At 35.1% G+C, this 21,180-nt stretch overlaps 1 protein-coding gene across 2 annotated transcripts in view; it reads left to right on the plus strand.

Annotated features, from left to right (window-relative positions):
- The window catches only part of LOC121419800 (high affinity cGMP-specific 3',5'-cyclic phosphodiesterase 9A-like), a 54,148-nt gene that overhangs the window by 9,343 nt on the left and 23,625 nt on the right, over nucleotides 1-21,180 (plus strand). For both annotated transcript variants that reach the window (XM_041614261.1, XM_041614262.1), the window contains exons 2-4: nucleotides 1,705-1,775; nucleotides 4,637-4,714; nucleotides 6,345-6,388. In XM_041614261.1, the coding sequence (XP_041470195.1) occupies nucleotides 1,705-1,775; nucleotides 4,637-4,714; nucleotides 6,345-6,388 (193 nt within the window). The remainder of the gene's footprint in view (nucleotides 1-1,704; nucleotides 1,776-4,636; nucleotides 4,715-6,344; nucleotides 6,389-21,180) is intronic.

A 21,180-nucleotide genomic window follows, 5' to 3' on the forward strand; every position in this document is an offset into this window, starting at 1 on the left:
TCCTTACAGAAGAATTAGGCCTTTCATAATTTTTTACATAATAGCCAAAAAATACAAAAACTGAGAAGTGCGTAAAGAAATATTACAAAAAAATAAATGGGCCCTTCTGCCAGTCTATGTTATGGCTCACTAATAGTTTATTGAAGTGGCTACACTGGCTGCCCCCAAAATAAATGTTATTTTTCATTGATATTAGGCCTACATAATTAAATTTTATATAATTATGTGCAACACTTAACCAAAAACCTTGCAAAAGGAAGTTTAAATAAAGAAATATTCAGTAAACATTAGAATTTTACATTTTGGCAAGGCATGAAGAATGTAATTCTTACCGTTATTACATAATGAAATTACATTGAAACAACTAAAACATTTACAAAAGGAAGCATACTGAAATATACTTTAAAATTCTATATTTTACAAGACATGTGAAATGTATTTTTTACAAATATTTCTTGAATATTACTTAATGAAATTGCATTGTAACATTTGTTACATATTTATTAAGCAAAACATTCACAAAAGAAGTTTACATAATAAAATATTAAGTAAACATTATGATTTACATTTTACAAGACATGTGAAATGTAATTTTTACAAAGTTTTCTAAATATTACCTAACGAAATCACATTGTGACACTTGTTACATATTTTTAAAGCAAAACATTTACAAAAGGAAGTTTACATAATGAAATATTAAGTAAACTTTAAAATTTTACATTTTACAAGACATGTGAAATGTAATTTTTACAAATATTTCTTAAATATTACCTAATGAAATTACATTGTGACATTTGTTACATATTTTTAAGCAAAACATTTAGAAAAGGAAGTTTACATCATGAAATATTAAGTAAACTTTAAAATTTTACATTTTACAAGACATGTGAAATGTAATTTTTACAAATATTTCTTAAATATTACCTAATGAAATTACATTGTGACACTTGTTACATATTTTTTAAGCAAAACATTTACAAAAGGAAGTTTACTTAATGAAATATTAAGTAAACTTTAAAATTTTACATTTTACAAGACATGTGAAATGTAATTTTTACAAATATTTCTTAAATATTACTTAATGAAATTGCATTGTAACACTTGTTACATATTTATTAAGTAAAACATTCGCAAAAGGAAGTTTACATAATGAAATATTAAGTAAACATTAAAATTTTACATTTTACAAGACATGTGAAATGTAATTTTTACAAATCCTTGTTAAATTTTACCTAATGAAATTAATTTGCAACGATTTTTACATATATTAAGCAAAATTTTACAAAAGAAAGTTTACATAATGAAATATTAAGTAAACATTTCTCTGTGTGATATGGGCGAAAATTTGATCAACTTTTCTATCTACGGTTGTTTTTATTCACATTGTATTTTGCTTTATACTACCACAACCGGGACCTTCTTTTTTATTCTTTTTTATTCTTGTCTGATATATATATATATATATATATATATATATATATATATATATATATATATATATATATATATACACACACACACACACACACACTACACACATAAGTAAACTTATCATCACACTATATATATATATATATATATATATATATGCATATATAAACACACACACAGTAAACTTGGCTGCGTTTGAGGTTTTTCTTTTTCGCCAAGTCTCGTTCTTCAAACAATAATAAAAAAAATAAAATGCCCTTTTGTTCCCATCAGATCATCTTCAGTACCCATTGTGGATCCAGGGATATCCATGATCTACTGACCTCGGCTGCCGGTGTGAGTAGGTAAGATCTATGATTCCATTAAAGGTAAAGTTCACCCTGACAAAAAGTTTATTGTAAAAATAGCAGGAAAATACTTTTAAAAAAATATTGCCTAAAGTTTGAGAAAAATTTATCAAATAATTGAATAGTTATGAGAATTTCAATTATTTGATTTGTGACGTCATATGCCAGCAGCATTCCTACATAGCGAATGGTAAAAAAACAATGAAATGTCATTTTCTCAGAAAATTGAAAATGGCTTTCACTGTACCGTTTGTATATCAATAGACAAATCATTTTACACCCGATCATGAAAAGAAAACAAAATTAAGTCATCAGGAACTATACAAAATCTGAAATTCATGCATTTTATATTACATAACACATGGGGCAGCTGCTCGTTTATGACGTCACAAATCCAAAACTTTGAACTCTAATAACTTTCTTACTCTTTAACGGATTTTCCTCAAGCCTTCACCAATATTTTTTACTATTTTTTCTGCTATTTTTACAACAAAGTTTTCTTCAGGGTGAACTTCCCCTTTAAGTCCAATATGAAAGCAGTATACAGTCATGTACTTATACACAGGGGCCTCGGGACCGGAGCAGTCCGCAGGGACAGAACCTGATCGACACTTTGATCATCAAGTGTGCGGTCTTCAGCCAAAGACTAGCACTCAGTACATGTGGCATGTTCAGGCTGCTCATTCAGACCCTTAAACTCAAGTAAAGGGTTTGCACAGCACACTACATATAGGACCGGAGAGCGGGGGTCTGGGGGATTCAGCCCCTCCCACTCCACACACGCACACGCAGGTTTCGCCCAAAGACGCGAAAATGAATATCTGATAATGATTTCTTTGCATGGTCTGAAACTTGGTCAGTCCTCTACTTTCGGCTATACCCCTCCTCCACTTTCCAAACTGCCCTGCGGCCCCTGTTACATGCCTCAATTATTTTAACCTCTTTCGTCAATTAATTTTAATGCCAGTATTTTTTCATTGGAAACCTTGAAATAATAATGTTTATCGTCTCTGTCATTCTGTTCTTTTCGTCGTTAAAATGTCTATCTGCGCACCCTTCTGTGGAGTGAAGGGGTAATATTGAATAAGCCCATGGCCGCGGTCGGGAATTATTGTGAGGGGGTTTTTAATTATAAAAAAAAACTTTTTCCGATACACGAATCGACTCATTGTGGCCGGGGGGGGGGACTCATTGTGGCCGGGGGGGGTCCGGTTGAGGGGGAGGAATCATTTGAAATCCTGGAACTTACCATCCACCGAGCTAAAATGAACGACCTTCTTCTTTTTTCTTCTTTTTTTTCTCTCTCTGTGTTTTATTTTCATTTTGCTGTTGGCAAGCGGCGGGGTTCCATGGAACCCAGGGACCCCCTGGCTATTAAAAAATACAAAAGAACAAGAGGGGATATGACATCAGTTTGCTCATGCAGACATGCTTGGAAATGTTTCACCGAAATAACGCAAATCTTTGAAATACCATAACTTTGTTATCCTTGACCGACTTTTTTATATAAAATTCTCAATATTTTGTTTGTCTGATTTTTCTTCATCTGTTAAAATAATATCGTTTTCAGCCTGCACTACCCCCTTTAAAACCTGCTGCCTTTATTCTTGGTAAATCCTCCTCAATGTGTCTGCAACTGTATCGTATCATAAATGCCCCAAAGTGGTAATGATGTGAATGTGTTTTACAAGGCAGATCTTGTGATTATAATTTATTTGAAGTTTTTTTTGTTTTATTAGGCACCCGGCCAAAATAGAAATAGAATTTTTGCGTATTTCTTCATTATACAAATATTTTCAAAGTCTGATATACGATCATACAAATTTATTTCCAAAAGCAAATTGAGATTTGTGGCTGTCAAGGCGCTAGATATCTAATATTTGAATACTTGAGTGTTCGCAGAATTAATAATCGGAGGAATGCCACGTTATAAACTATTAAGACTTGCTTTACCAAAGCTGAAGAAGAAAAAATGTAATTTGCTATTGCTTTAAGCCATTGAAAACCATTTCTGACATGAGATGAATGCTTAACCACCTCACAGTCCATCAGCTGCCTTCACAAGTAACATAATGACGCCACCAGTAACCAGTAAAAAAGCATTAATGAAATTACATACAATTTTGTTTTTACAAATGTCACCTACACGTGGTCTTGCACGTGAGAGTAAAAGCAACAGTTTCCTCAGCGAGAAAAACAAAAAGGGAAATCCTTTGCAGATGGGCATCGAATTTCCATTTGAAAATGTCAGCGACCAAGAAATAAATGACACTTGTATTTGGCAAAGAAGGCAGAAAAGACATGCCCTTCCAGCCATCAAAATATCGATCTTGTTTCAGAATGTCATATTCAGTCTTTCAACAGCTGAGCTAAACCCTTCTTCGTTACCTCTGAGAAAACACAAATTACCATACTATCATTCTGTACTTTCCCATAGAAACATAGATGTTTAAAGCAGAATACGCATCATTTGTTCGTATTATTTGATCTCGATCTTTTTTCATATTGTTCGGAGATTTGTAAAACAAATAGTGACACCAATTGATCTCGTTTGTAAAGAATATTGCACGAGTCTTCTGGAAATGAATTTCTGCAATTGCGGTTAAAATACCAGCTTACCTACACCCCGGTTTTCACACTCGCCACTTACACACGCACACGCCCTCTTCATTCTCTCCCACACACACTTGCGAAGCATTCACATCATCAGCACACAGTCTCGCAACAAAACGTTATCGGTATTAACCCTAAATACAGTGGTTAAAAAATACATCATCGTTGCCCCCTCCCCCCCCCCGTCACTATCCATCCCTCTTGAAGCATTTCTTTTTAATTTCACACTCTCTCCCGATTCGCAGATGGGCAACAATAGCTCTCAAGGATCAGCAAGGAGCATTAGTTTCCATAGCTCCAACAATGCCCAGTAACACAACAAGGTAAGCCTGGATTTTTTTTTCTATTTATTCGATGGTAAACATTTATTTGAAATATGAATAATGAAGATGATAATGATGAATATATGATTTGAATTCAAAGTAAAAAAAAAACACGATATATACATATAAATGACACGGCCACGCCCCCCCCCCCAAGAAAAAGGAGCAACAGTCAATATATATTATATATTTTTATTTACTTGTCAGGCCTAGTAATGGTTGTCTATAATAATTGTGTGCTGCCATATATATGATATTGTTGATTACTTAGTATCATTATAAATGCGGATAAGGTTTCAATTAATCATAAATGCATTAGCTGGTATCCTTGGCTAGGAGAATCAGAATGCATTAGGTAAATTAAGGATTTTTTGGCCTACCTTTTCTTTTGTCGTTTACCTATTTTGTTCGTTGCTGCTGCTACTATTCTATCAGTAGTAGTGCTATTATAGTGTTGGAATGCTCCTCAGGGAGTGGAGAAGGTGCATACATTGTATGCGGGCATGCAAGGATCCGATGACCGGGGTAATAATATGTCTGTAAAGCGCTTAGAGACGTCGTTATACCGTTGTATCAAGCGCTATATAAATGCGGAATATTATTATTATTATTATAAGAGGCTGATGGTAAGATGATGAAGAGTATGATAATAACAACCATAATAATGTTACTAATAATAATGATGATAATAGCCTTAGAGTAACAATAATAATAACGCTTATTATTGTTAACTTTCATATCATTAGTATCATTACTACTGCTACCAATATCATTATTATCTTCATCATCCTGCTCACCGTCAACAACTACATAATTGCTTAAATGGCATACACCAAAAATGCATACACACCCGTTCTCACTGAAGGTGTACAGGAGTATATCGAGCCATATCGAGTCATATCGAGCATTTATATTAGTATCACAGTTTTAGGGGTTACCAGAATACTAATTCAAACAGTGTTTTGGAATTGACCTAAAAGAAGAATTATACAGAACCGGGGGAAAACGATTGAACTGATATTTTCTTTATTTATCCCTGGGTCTTGTAAAGACTTCTGTTTTTTTAAGCTCTTTTTTCTGTAACAAGCTTGCTATCAGCCAGTCGATTTGATGATTTCAGTAGCTTTTAACTTTTATTGTAAATGGGTTTTCTCACAAGTTGTATAAGACGGTACACAGATCCCCTGTCGTCACGCCTGAATAGCAAGTCTGTCAATCAAGATGAAATCTGTTAAACAGTAACAGATGCTCAATAGCGAGTCATCGCAGTTGTAACGGAAACAGAATCTACAACTAATAAATCTTTGGAAAATGCCTTTTTAATCATAATTAACAGCTTTTGAGCCCCAAGTGGAAATATGGTGAACCGCGACAGTGGATCGTCGTACAATTCTGAACTGACGAAATATTGCAAATGTTTGGTTTGTTCAGAGTCGAGGTCGACGCGACTGTTTTGATTCACCGAATATCGACAAATTCTGCTTTGGTCATCATGAAGGGTTGTTACAATGTATTTCCTACGTTCTAGAAAGCGTCTGTTTAGTGGTTGCAAAAACGTGCTACTAAAGACAAAAAGTAGTTCCAGATATCATGTAAAAAACAATTGTTCTTAAACGCTTTTTTTGTTCAGGGATCCCTACAAGGTGGTTGTCACTCAAAGCCGTCCTGGTGAAGGTATGTATCAAATTTGATTTATTCCCATTTAATTTTAATTTCTTTATTTTGATAAATGAAAAAAACTTTGTTGTGGGTGTGAACATTTATTGAAATAAAGTATTGAACCGCAGTCTTCCTACTCAAGCTCAACCCTTGCATTTATTCGGATAGGCCTTTAGGGATGGGTATCATCCTTATCTACACATTACTAGTTTTACCCAGGACGTATATTATGTTACACAGCACTTTTAAAAATATTGGACAATGTGCTGTCCACACAACAATTGGTTAAAACTTTATTCAACTCTGTGTAGTTTTAAATCAATAACGTGTGCTTTGAATGGAAACTACACCTACACAGTATTGATTGAAAACTACCCAGAGATGGATATTTGTTTCGTCCGCCTGCATTCGGTCAGTTGTGAGGGGGATATAAAGGGAAGCGTGGGAATACTACATACTTCTATCACACTTGCATGATGAGTTTATTTGGAAACATTACTTTCATATCCCCCCCCCCTATTTTCTGGTCTGTTATGTGACTTCAACTTAATCCAATGCCCTGTAATACGAATCATAGTAATTGGTTGTGAAGCTGAATCATACGATTGATCGCGCTCAATACTCAATTATTTTTACGACTGCGTTTATTTCATTTCAATTGTTTTCCACTCATTAAATTTATCCGATTTTACTTGTATGTATACACGTTTTAATTTGAATGATTGATAGATTCATTTGTATGCTTCTTTATTTGTTTTGTTCATTTATTAATTTTTTTCATCTAACAATTTTTCATTCTTAGGGCAGGGGGGGGGGGGGGGGTTGGCATTATGCATCATCCAGTCCCCTCCCCTTTTCTCGGTCCAATTATTTGTTTATTAGTTTGTGCAGGTTTTTGTTCTGGTTAATCAGTAAATGAGCCATCAGAGGTTTATTAATAATTATCCAAGGTCCAAATGCTGTTATTTTACTCGCTTTTGAAAGGTCCATCATTTAGCGCACCAAGGGGACATTGCAACTGTAATGGAATACAGATTGGATAATGGTTTATTCGGCAAGTGGGAAGGGGGAACAGATAAGAATAGAGGACGATGGAGAAGGTAGGGGTACACTGTTAAATAACCCTGATTTTACAGAAAAAAAGATTTTGCAAAAAGCAATAACAGAATCATTCTGTAAATTCATAAAACAGGAATTTTCTGCAATTTAACAGAACAGTTCTGTTTAAAAAGAGGAAAAGTGTGTTTTATTAAAGGAAATTTGTAAGGTTCCATACACCAAATACCAATTTCCTGTAAGATTACACAATCTGGTGTTCTCGAGACTCTGCTGTAGGAACTTCTTTTATTTTAAGGATTAAATTTTCTAACAGAAAGGGAAAGAGAGAAAATGAAAAAAAGGGGGTCATGAGAGTGAGGGATATGGGTGAGAAAAATAAGAACAAATGAAGACACAGCCATAGTAAGAAAGATAGAATAGAAAGAGAACCAGATAGAGAGGGATTTAGGCAGAGAGAGAGATGAGAAAAGTAGGGATTGCCGCTGGAAAGAAGGGGGAGAGAAAAAATCACTCCTTAATTAATGTCGAGCAGCTGTCTCTTGTTTATCTTTAACATTTTCTCCTTTCTAGATAACCAAGATAAAAAAACAATCAAACATTTTGCCAAACCCTGCCAATCAATGCCGGAAAGATGTGGATATTTTGTGGACATTATGGGGGCGTGGTTATGACTCTTGCTTTTCAGTCTCAGGGACATGGGTTCCATCCTAGCCATGGCGCATTTCCTTCAGCAAGAAATGTGCCAATATTGCCCTGCACCCAACCTAGGTGTGGTAAACGGGTACCCGGTCGGAAGGAATTCATCGATTGCTTGAGCGCTTATAAAAAAAAATGATAAAATGACACCCGCTGGTGACGACAGAGGATGTTAGAATTACACTCTACATGTTAGACAACAGGCAATTAGTGTAGACGTGAATGCCCGCGGGGGGGGGGGGGGCACTTCCATTGACGAGTGGATACCATGCGCGACCATGGGATCCTAAACAGTACCCTAAACAAGTATTTTCCATATTCTGAAAATGCACCCCTTGGCATTGGTATTGGCATGTGATAGCCTACCCTTTACAAGTATTGGAAACAAAACGATATTCTTGGCAAGTATTCTCTTAATTGAACCCCTAAACAAGTAGAGCGATATTTTAATTATTAACGTCGGTTTTACCTTTCCTTACATGTACATCATTGGGCTTAGTAGGGCCCCCACCTTGCGCAAATCAGACTCTAAACGCGTTAGACTAAACATTAGTCTTGTTATGCCCTCGCAAATGTGACCCTAAACGCGTAGCTTTCTTATCGATATAGATATCCTTTTTTCTTCATTATTTCAGTGTTTTTGACACCCTTATTACGTTACGTACGTAACGTGCCCTATCTTGAAAAAAACATCCTGTTTACGTGTTTTTCTTTGTCGCGCATGGTATCCACTCGTCAATGTAACCCCGCCCCCCCTCCGGGGTAAATACCGAAGGTGCTGTAATAAAAGTTGTTGAGTGTTGAAAAAAGGGTGTTGATTTAACCCCAAAATCTGACATCTGACTAGAATGACCGGTGTTGTAACGTATAAACAGCAGTTTTTGTGTTGTGTACTCAAATCGAAAATATCCGGTGGAAAGACAAACTCTGACCATGCTGACCATGAACTCATTGATTTCTGCGCCATCATATAGGCTTTATACGACAAACCACTTCTGTTGCTGATGTGGTTTACGGTACACCGTGTGGAGTGTTAAAGAAACTGTGGATAGAAGAAGAGAAGAAATGGACTGTCCGTCTTCAGGAGACTCCTGAAGACGGACAGTCAACCTGTCCGAAACGTCGAGTCTCTCTACTACTCATCATCTCTACTCGCCGACACAAGCCAGCATCTCCTCATCAGCTCTACTACTCAAGCTGTTCTCACTCAACATTCCTTCTGGTTTACAGTCCTTTTCAGGACTACTTTCAAGAAAGAATACTCTCCTCTCAAATTTCCACTTTCTCGCCTATCCATTTCTTCTCTTCTTCTATCCACTGTTTCTATAACACTCCACATGGTGTACCGTAAACCACATCAGCAATTGTACAAGCCACCATGCAAGCCTTCAAACCAATTCTGTCTTTTGCATTAGAAACAACCGGCATTAAGTTTCTCTTGTTTAAAATTATGTGCATTGTGTCGACCTCTTCCTTGTTTTTTCTTGTGGGAATATCACCTGCGTCATAAATCCGTGCGTAATATGATCATTATTTTAATTTCTAAATTGCATCTTGACTGTTCATGTTATCTTGAAGCCAAACCATTTAATGTTGTTGTGATTTGTAGGAAACCGAATAGGATAGCTTGTTGTCATAGCCTCTGGGGAGTAAACATGAAAAACCAAAGGAAAAGCCCTGTTTGGATTTTCAAAATTTTGCTGCCCTTATTTGTTGTTTTAATCTGGATTCATTTTCTTCTATTTTGTTCTTAGAGTATAGTGGATACGGGTTTCGACAGGGGGTTTCGCCCATACGACTTTTTACGTCATGAAAACCCACGCCCCAGAAAGGAGAAATATTGAGATTCATATTTGGTCTTTAGCTTTACCCCGGAAAATGTCAGTCTTTAAAAAAATAACAAAGATGAGAAGAGATAGAAAATAGGAACATAGAAGAAATAATAAAAGAATGAGATGTTTATTACATGTAAGTTTTGTAACCATAACCCCGCAATTGAAAAAAAAAAAACCAAAACATTAAAACGTCTCACCCCTACCAGATTTAAAATACCCCGGCAACGACCCTGCTCATATGGGTGTCAAAATATGAATGACAAGACTTTCATCAAATACATCGTATTAACAAATGACTTTAAAAATGCACTGCGTTTTATTGATTAGACGCGGTATGACTTGGAATTATTGATCAAGGAAAACATCCGCCGTTTCAAAATTCTTTTAAATCGCCGTTTGATAGAATGAATTTGAGACCGCATTTGAATTTATTCGATAATGGCTTGTTTGATAGGAGAGAAATAAAAGCGACTAATTGATATGAAAATGAGATTGCACACCGGGTCCTATAACATAAGGCTTAGCGACTGATCATGGTTGGGATTTTTACGATTTGTATCGCAAAATGATGAAGGCAACCAATCCACCCCTGACCAGTCGTACAAATCAGCTCCATGCACGATCATCAATCGCTATTCTCTATACAGTGCGTCCCAGAAAAAAAAACGAAACCGAGATTTAGTGATGATTTATCACAACTTAATCATAAATAAATTAGACAAAATGACCTACCAATGTAAAGCTTAGAATCCTCTCTTTAATCTGATACTACTTAGATTATTCCTCATTCACGCATGAGTGAGCAAAAACAATTCAAAGAAAGGATGCCAAAAACTCATTTGGCGGGGGGTATCTAAATTTAAAAAAAAGAGTCACATGACTAAAAAGTTCAATACCTGCTCTTTTACTTGATACCTTAATCACCAAAAAATGATCAACAAGTTAAAAAAAGTTATGATCTCTCGAAACAATGCTTGTATTTCCATAATTTCATAAAATAAACGTGTTTTCACCAATTTCCCACAAAAGCTATCGCACGGGCATGGCTGATCGTCAACATGGTCAACAAAACGGAGCGTGAGTTTGAACGCTAGCCTGTAAAACCTCTTCATTTTTTGAAATTATTGAAATTCAAGCCTTATTTCAAATAAACAGAACTTTGTTATTCCTTGACGATTTTCTGTAATTGAGGTATCAAATTAAAGAGCAGATATTAAACTATCTAAAAATGTGGTTTTCTTTTTAAAACCCAGATACGGCCCGCCAAGTGACTTTTTTAATTCCCTTTTCATATTTAAGTAATTCCAGATGAAAGAGTAGATTCTAAGCTTTGAAATGGTTGGTCATTTGTCTATTTTATTTGTGATCAAGTTATGATAAATCATCGATAAATCTCAGTTTCGTTTTTTGTGGGACGCACTGTATTACGGGATCCAATCTGCTTAAAGCTGGGTTATAGTAAACTAAAACCTATTATTCTATCACTGATGGGTGGTAGTACTAACAGCTCTTGATGATGAAATAACTTAAAAATGAGAAAATTATCTTGCCCTGTAATAAAGGGGGAAATGGCCCAATTTTAACTCTCACTGGGCGAAATACTATCCACACAACTATTCGTTAAAATCTGTCCAAAATTGGGGAATAAAAACCAATAACTGGATAATAATAAAGTTGTTCAATGGGATAATAATTGTCAAGAAAATATATATAATCATATTATATTTACCAACATACAGTTCCCAAAACGGTGGACAGTGCGTTGCCCAACATGTTAAGTGTGTACAAACAGAGAGTTGTATTTGTAAAGAACGACACAAGCGACATACAGTCCATTTCTTGGCAAAACTGAATTAAACATGGGACATTATTGTTTATACATTAGCCTATCTTGTTTGTGATTTATATCCCGAAATTCCATCCAACATTGTCTAAAAGTGCCTGAAATTATTGATTTTTTTTTCAATCTTAGCTTTAAATTCTTTACTTTCTTGAGTAAAGGTATTCATTTCATAATGGTTAGGATTATCTCTTGAACCTATCACATGTATTCGGAGATGCAGTCAGATGACATTACATTTTTGGCACAAACCTAGGATTTTCTTGTTGAAAATTTTAAAAGACCGTCCTCTCCCATTTCGAATTTAACTATAACTTAATTGGATGGGTATGAAAGTTATCATTGACAAAGAATTCCATTACTTTCTATCGCCTTAAATTCAATTCCTAGATTTACGTAGGTTTTAATATTCAAGATATAATCAATGTAATTGGACATGTACAGACTTCTCAATTTGAGGCTTTGCTCACCAAAAATCGAGATTTAGGGGAAAGAAAACGGGTGTTGAGACGTTTGTCGATTTGCTGATCAATTCAATGACATTTTGCTAATGAGTAACCCTAGTCATGTGAATGACATTCAAGAGGTACACGTGTAAGACTTAGACACTGAAGGGGATGAATTGGGATGCAGGCCACACTTCGTACCCATGGCTGTACTTGCGTATATGTCTTAAATGAGAGTAAAACGCTTGGAACAAGGTGAATTTTGTAAGGACAAAATATTCAAAGCAAAACAAAGAAAAATAAATTTATGATAATATGAACAAAAAAGTTTATGAACATTTAATGGTGGAAATTAGTTAATGTTGATACATCTTTCTCTTGGCACTACGACCAACATGTATGATATAGAAATTGTTACCCATGAATTACTTTTCAACAAATTATAATACTTAAAATCGCATATCAAGGCTATTAAACGATCGAGTGTTTTCTCATGGAATAAACAAAAACATGTATAGAGATTTCGTAAAATAGATCATGGAAAAGCAATTTTTAATATCACTAGAATGAGCAAGAAAAAAAACCACTTATATTTTAGGGAATATTTTCAAAGGATGGAGTTGTACCTGTGTAATATCAAAAATCTTGGTTGTATTGCCAAAATGAACATCGAAGCATAATTGATTTCAGTATTCAAATGCTTACAACTTTTTCAGTGTTTGTCTAATTGCTTCCAAGCTTTCATTGATCACGTTCTTAGATTTTGTTAATATTTTCTTACAAAACTAGCTCGTTCAAATGGTATCATTCTACTTGAAACCTTACATCCCTCATGATGCCTCAGCCATTTTACTGAAACCGACCCCGGATCTACCACAGGTATTTTGAATGGCATATTACGGGTCTCTTATGGGGACGGTTTCACAGGTGTGACCTCATGGTAAAGATGCGAGTTGATGGGATGTGTGATAGCGCTCATAACAAGATATAAATAGAAACGAAGCGATATTTGAGTAGAAGAAAAAACTTGACCTGCCCTTAGGAATTGACTTCTAATTCGATGACAGTGTATGCTTATAATTCGATTCAATCTCGTAACAGGAACAGTGATGTAAAGACAACCATATCCTCATAAATATGGATAAAAATAAACAAAGATATGGATGAAGTAATAAGAAACAACCTTAATCATCATCTCAAATCATTATGTGTAATTATCTTGTACAATACAGTGAGGTGAGTTTTAACAACAACTACATTTTTATTTTCTTTCATTCAAGTTATCGTTACTCGACCAAAGCCACCAACACCAAAGATATGTCTCTAACATTATACCATGTATACATTTATTCAATTCCTGATCTGTATTCGATAAATAGATAACATAATATGATGTCTTCTCTATATTACATTTCAATTCGTCATTTTCTCTTTGTCTATAGATGTGTATCTGTATAATAATTAGAAATCTATGGAAAATGTATTTAGAAATTACTGATTTATACGACATACAGTCTCTTGGCAAATATTTTTGATTATGTTATCATTGTATATATTTCAAAACAAAATGTTTATGCCACACTCTTAAAACAAATCAGTCAAATTGACTAGACCAGTAGTCAGCTGGGAGCAACTGATATGGGCTATTCCACGGTTACTCACGTTACATTTGGAGACACCTTGACTCATACTTGGAGCTGTAACTCCATTATTATTGATAGGAACTAAACATCTCCTTATCACAACAAAGTACACAGTCTGACTATCCTTTGTATAAAAACAAAACTTGGGAAATTCTATTATGCTCCTGGCAAATCTTTGGAATGTGTCGGTTACTCACGTTACATGATTTGGACATGCATAAAATGAAAAGTCGACATAAGTGAAAAGTCTCCTCATACAAGGCTTTTATGAAAGTTGATTATATCCATTTCAAAGAAGTATATTAGGGAGACAAACTTTGTATATAATTAAAAAAATAAAGAACACATGGTTTTTACTTGGGGTGCAGATAATATGGTTACTCACGTTACGGTTACTCACGTTACATTTTGTCCATGTATGGTTAACAACACACATGTCATTAAAAATTCAATAATGTGTGTAAAATTCATTGCTAGGAACATCAAAAAAGAGATTTTATACCGAAACTTGGAACAATTGGAGCTTTATTAGGGAGTAGGGGGGGACAGTATGATTTCGCTTACTAATTATAAATTAGAATAATCACTTAATACCAATCTGCATGAAATAAATTACTGTATAGTATTGTAGATTATGTCCAAGACAACCTGCACGCAAATTTTCGGCGTGATCTTGCGGCCAATGGCCGAGATCTCAAGGGGGGCCTGGGAGCCCCCCCCCCGGCCATATCAACTCCCAAAATACCCCGGCCTAGATAGGGTTACAGGTAAGGGCATTCAATGTGTTGTTCGAACACTCTTTAAAGTTTGGTTAATCAAAACCAAGTCTTACTAATGCACTCTCGCATTGTGAATACTTTTACTAATATTCAATTTTTTGTGTGATTGTATGACCACTGATATTTTGATGAACAAAGAGTCGCATCAAAGAGATGTACGCTCATTTTGCTTTTAATTAATCAAAAATAACTTCACAACTCACCATGAGACTTAAAACTTGACATCCCACAGAAAATTTTACCGAACTGGATAATTTTTACTGGTTACTCACATTACATGATGGTTACTCACGTTACAAAGTTACTCACGTTACAGTTTTTCTTCATCATTTTTATAAAAAATTTGTACTTTTTAATGATTTTGATAGTCATCACTCTGTCAAAGATGGTTTGAAGGAAGAGAATTTAAAATCCCACCAATTAACTGTGAAGAATTTTTCTCTCAGAAAACAAAGTCAGTTTTTTCGGTTACTCACGTTACATCACCTGAGCAGGTTGCAATATTCATTTTTGAATGAGTACTACAAATTTACTTGAAAAGCGGTTGTGTATTTTAAGTAATTTGACTCTTCTAAACTTCAGAAATATATAAAGTGGTATGTTGTTGCAATAATAAAATGGTAATAAGGCATATTTCATTTTTCACTATTTTTCTTGTATTTTGGTACACAATGGAAGACACAACTTTTGACCATTTTTTTCCAAAGTATACATATGAAAATAAACTTTTTATTTCTTGTTCCTGAAACTATCATGTATGAAGGACTTGAATTATTAAAAAATTCAAGAAAATATTGAATTTGAATTTTTAAGCTCATGTCCACCAACCTGTGGAATTGCCCCTATGGCAATCACTGATATTCATATTTCTGACATATATTCTAGTCAGAAATAACTCTTTTCTAGTACAATATGACTAGAAAATAGTCAAATATGACTAGAATAACAGTTGCACCCAGCTGACCCTATTAACTAGTCATTTTGACTGATTTGTTTGTAGAGTGCAAATGAATGAAGTTTGTTAACAAATTCAAATTCAATATCAGTCTATATTCAAAATAATGTAAGACACTTATTTCTATGATCATTTTTTTTCTTCTTTGAATCATTCATCGTCTCATTCTGTGAGTCCTTTTTAAATCATTTCTTTCGAGATAACATCACGTTTGTAGGTGCTTTATATCACGGATTGACAGCTCCTCCACTGATAACCCGTTTATTTTCACACATTTATGATATTATCGACCATGCATATATAGATCCATACCTCTCAAGGATGAAGAAGAGGGTGCAGATGGAAGGCATCACGCTCAAATGAAAACAAATACAATCATAAATCAAATAAATATCACTTTGAGCCCCCATCCATGGTGAGGTGAAACAAATAATAATTCAATTTTGAGTTTAAACCATGACAAATGGATCTAGGGCTATATTTCTGACACGTGTGATGGGTGGGAGGATGTACATGGTTTATGGGTGTGTATGTGTTGGTATGATTGAGATTAAGAAAGATCAACAGATAAAGAGAGAGAGAGAGAGGGGGGGATAGAGGGGGAGAGAGGAGGAGGAAAGCGAGGGTGTGTGTGGGTTGTGTATGCTGATGTGCGTGCTTGTGTGTGTTTTGGGTGGGGTATCACGAACATCACTGGGAAGATAAAGGGTGTGTTTATGTTTCCATAGTGAGGACAGAATCAGTGTTTTCAAACGTCGATTCAAAACGCTGACCGTAAACGTGGTTCTGGGAGTGTTGATTGTGCTTAACTTTTCAGAGGCGAAATCACGATCTTTAGCTGCCTTTAGCTTCCCAAGAAAGCCTGATTCTGGTCAAAAGACGTTTACAAACGCACCTTTTTGGCCGTGTTTATGCTTCCACTTTTCAGGCCAGAATCAGCGTTTCCAAATGTGATTAGTCCAAAACGCGGTTGTGTCCATGCTTACATCTAAACGCTGTTTTAAAACGCCGATCATAAAGTCACAAAAAGGTGCGTTTGTAAACGTCGTTTGACCAGAATCGGGCTTTCTGGGGAAGTATAAACAGAACCACGATCGTAAACGTGTTTAAATGACGTCATTTGGTACATGCTTCCGGTGAGATGAAAATCCGCGGGCATATACAGTTGGATTGCTTCATGTTATCTCCACATAATAACAACACACGGAAAAAAAAAATTTCGAAAAAGGGCGCGCCCAGTTTGACCTCGCTTTCCTGCGAAGCCAGCTGGAGATCGTGATTTCGCCTCTGAAAAGTTAAGCATAAACAGCACTCCCAGAACCACGTTTACGATCGGCGTTTTGAATCGACGTTTGAAAACGCTGATTCTGTCCTCGCAATGGAAGCATAAACACACCCTTATACTTCCCCAGAAAGCCTGATTCTGGTCAAACGACGTTTACAAACGTACCTTTTTGTGAGTTTACGATCGGCGTTTTGAATCAGTGTTTGAATGAAAGTAAGCATGGACGCAACCGTGTTTTGGACTAATCACGTTTGGAAACGCTGATTCTGGCCTGAGAAGTGGAAGCATAAAAACGGCCCACGTTCCTGAGGAAACTGTAGCAAACGTTGTAAAACACAATGGCGTTATGGGGCTAAATAATTACTATATAGGCGTATCACATTCAAGCAGATAGGGGAAGGGTGGGATGACTGACTGTTTCACTTATCCATGTTTCGAAAGACCTCCCATCTCCTGCTTTGCTGTCTATTATCTGGCAAGCAATCATTGAAAAAGGTCTGTCACCTTGGCCCTGGGAACAATTAGGGGTGCTGAAAAAAATTTGCAATGCAAAAAAAAAAAAAAGTTTTCACTACAAAATGACGGTCAAATTGAGAAGCGACAAAAAAAATCAATGCAATTCAATTACAAATTGGTCTTTATCGATGATCACAAATGTGAAAAATATTCGCACATGAACAAATAAAAAAACGCCGGAGCTGGAAAATTCATGTTTACAAGTTGGTGTTGACACAATAAAATACATAGTAAAAAAAGAAAGAAAGAGGTTTTCACTACAGATTGGAGGTCATTTTGGTTACATTTTTTAAATATTTACACATCTTCAACAATACCTGCCTATCGAAAATAATACACGCACCCCCAATGAAGTTTTGGGGACGCCTCAGCACCTTCAGCACCCCCGCTTCACAGAGCCCCCTACGCCCAACTTGTTTTTTTCTGTCCAATGAAACTGCTTTGGAAGAAAGAATTGTTAACATATGGAAAGTGATTAGTATGTCATTATCTCAAATTCAACCATTTTTTTTTTTCAAGAGGAAAACAAAAAATAAGAAAATATGCATAATTAAGAAACCAGACCTCTCTTCTCTAATTCTAAACACCTCCATTGTTCATCCACTCTATTCCAATTGTGTTACACTATAATAGCCATAACTATGATAGAAATATGCCTAATGAAGACCCCTCCCCCTCTGATTTGAAACACCTTCATCTTTCATGCATGCATTATTTTCCACACCAGTTACACTAACATAACCATTACCATCATCACCAGTTAAACTAAAGTCATCATCGCCATCATATCATTAAAAGAATTAAAACCCAATTATATTCATCTTATTTGCTATCTGTGTTGCACCAATCTTCAATAATTTATATTGAATAGTAGAGATTGTGATGTGAATGCACACATTTATGCGATGCAAATGCAATATCTGTTCTATGAAAGGGCGCAGTATGACCAAGCCCGTGACCTAGTTTCCTAACCGCCGCCCACAGCCATGACAGCAATCGCGATAAATAAATCCGAGAAATTGAAAACGGTATGTGACAAGACATAAATTTCCCGGTGAAAGGCAGTGAATGTATATACAATCATAATGCAAGGATAAAGTAAATTATAGGTCCATGAAGCAACATAATAGTGGTACAGTGACAACATATTCATGCACAAACTTCATTCTTTTTGTTTTCCAAATGAAGGAAATAATGTTCATATTTTACATCAGTAGTTGTTTTGCCTCACGTGACCGAATGACAATAAGGAACATTGGAACTTAAAGTGATTGGTTAACATTGGTTTGACTTTTAAAAAATCTGAGCTAGAAGGTCACACTTATCACCTGTGTCTGTGATATGTTACAAAAATGAAGCCCAGAAAAAATTGCGTTCTAAAATGATTATTTAGTGCTTAAAAAATTGAAATATAAAGTGACCGGAAACACCATCTTAATTTCATCTTATACACTAATGTGTACTATTTAGGCGTCTATAAGACGCCTATTTACAAAATCGGGGTTTGCCTTGTAGTTTTAACTTTTTTTTCTCAATAATGATTGTTTTCAGGGTTTATTAGTTCTAATACATGCACTTGTACACATGTTCCATCTTGGTTTGAGAATCTTTTAAATCGGCTGGTCACAAAGTTAAACAATACCTTTAATGTGACAGATATAGCTTCTCTTTTTTTTATCTTAAAACTTTCCCCTTTCCCTACCAAATCTTAAAGTTTTTCCCTTTCCCTACCAAATAGGGCAAAGCACCATTTGACCTTGTTAGTACGGTAAAACTCAAAGCGCCTTATAAGTGTATTTTTAATCAAGGAAACCTATGAAAAGTACCTTGAACGTTACCTGTATCAGCAACAACTAGAGCATCAATTTTCATATTGTGATTGTTAGGTTGATACTCGTATAAGGATTAGGGTTAGCCAAAAGTAGCAATACGTTTACTATATGCATGATATGTGGCATCATCTGGCTTCATGTGAGATCAATGCATTGAATTTGTACATTTTTTTTCGATTCGTTGTAACAAGTAGAATATTGGAGAAGTTAGAGATTAATTACAAATAACATTTCAAAATACCTGACAAGAAGTTTCAACGTACCAATGAAGAGCTGCTCCGAGATGTGTTTTTCGTTAAATAAATTAAATGTTAAGGCTTGCTTCTCCTTTTGGCTTTGGAGTTCAGCATCTTGATATTTTCCTTCACTGTTACTTATACCTCCTGAAAATTTGATAGAGCTGTCATGATCACATTGTAATCAAAACAAAATATATAACATTAAAAAAAGTTTTTGGCTGTTCATATATCAGTGTGGAGCATTAGGGAATTGAACCCAAATTTTGTTTTTAACAAAGTTGCAATGAAACGAATCACCGAAGCATTTTTGTCTTCAAATTTTCCATTCAAAAATCGATTTTGTAATAGATTCTGACATTGACATAAATGGTTATATTTTGAAAAATTGTATGTTTCATCTTCCCGCTTCCCTTTGCTTTATTTTCCTACTTTGTTTGGCGGTTGTACGTGTCCCCTACAGGGTTTCGTTTTTGAGATGCAGTCTATCTGCAATGTCCGTGATGATATCCGAATGAAAAAAAAAAGTTACCTCGAGGGAAACTGTATATCAATTTCGATTTCACACACCATTGACCATGCACCATACATGCCATAGTGCTAATGAATTAATGCTGCTGCATTCAATTCGTAATGTAATTGCAAACGTGTTTTCAACGTCAGGCGTATATGTGATCCCCTTAGTTTTTGCCATAACCATAAACTTGCAATAACATAATAAAGAAATCAATCAATTTTAATGTGTGTTGAACGTCAGTGATAACCGACTATGACAATATGATATATCCTCATGGGGGTTGTGGCAAAAATAAACAAAATCAAACCAAAAAAAATGTTGAGTGTAAAAAAAACAGTTTACAGTGCAGCGCTGGCTTTTCAGTTGTGTTATTAAATTCGATTGGTGGTGCTTTGCATGAGTGTCACCTTGAGAACATTATTTGTATCACTTATATTGATTTTGATGACTGTGCTCATTACTACGATGACGTTTCTTATCATTTTTTATCATTATTATCATTATAAATATTCATCATCATCATCATCATCACCATCATCACCATCATCATCACCATCATCATCATTATTATTTGTCAAGTATTATTATCATGATCAATATCAGTATCACTATTACATGTATTGTGGTTTTGATTATCATTCCTACGTACAAATTCAAATTCAAAAGTTTATTGATATAAAATCCTGACATATAAGGATCATCATCAAAAACAAAGAAGCATAAGAAAAAATAATAATACAACATAAACATAACATAGTGACAACTAGGTATAACAAAAAATACAAAGAAAAAAAAGGAGAAAAATACCAATGATTACCGCGTTCACCGCCATTAAATTCTACTTTTCCATCAGATGATGGAAACATAGATTGGAAACTTGTTACGTAAGCGCATCGTGAACATGGTGAATATTAGATTTACTTATTAATAAGGGTTGGCCGGGCAACCCAGTTTTGTTTCCAAGGAGATGGTGATAATTGGTAACTAGATAATTCAACAGTCCTCACAATTGAACCCATTTCAATAATGGAAGGATATATAATTTATCTCTCTTTATTTTTAATGCGTAAAGCTTTCAGCATGATCATATCGCGCTGGCATTTAGAACATCATCCTCATCACGGTGATGTGACGAAGCATTGTTGATTTTTTTCCAGATTGAAAAGGA

This window comes from Lytechinus variegatus, chromosome 8, assembly GCF_018143015.1.
Source record: "Lytechinus variegatus isolate NC3 chromosome 8, Lvar_3.0, whole genome shotgun sequence".
Taxonomy (NCBI): domain Eukaryota; kingdom Metazoa; phylum Echinodermata; class Echinoidea; order Temnopleuroida; family Toxopneustidae; genus Lytechinus; species Lytechinus variegatus.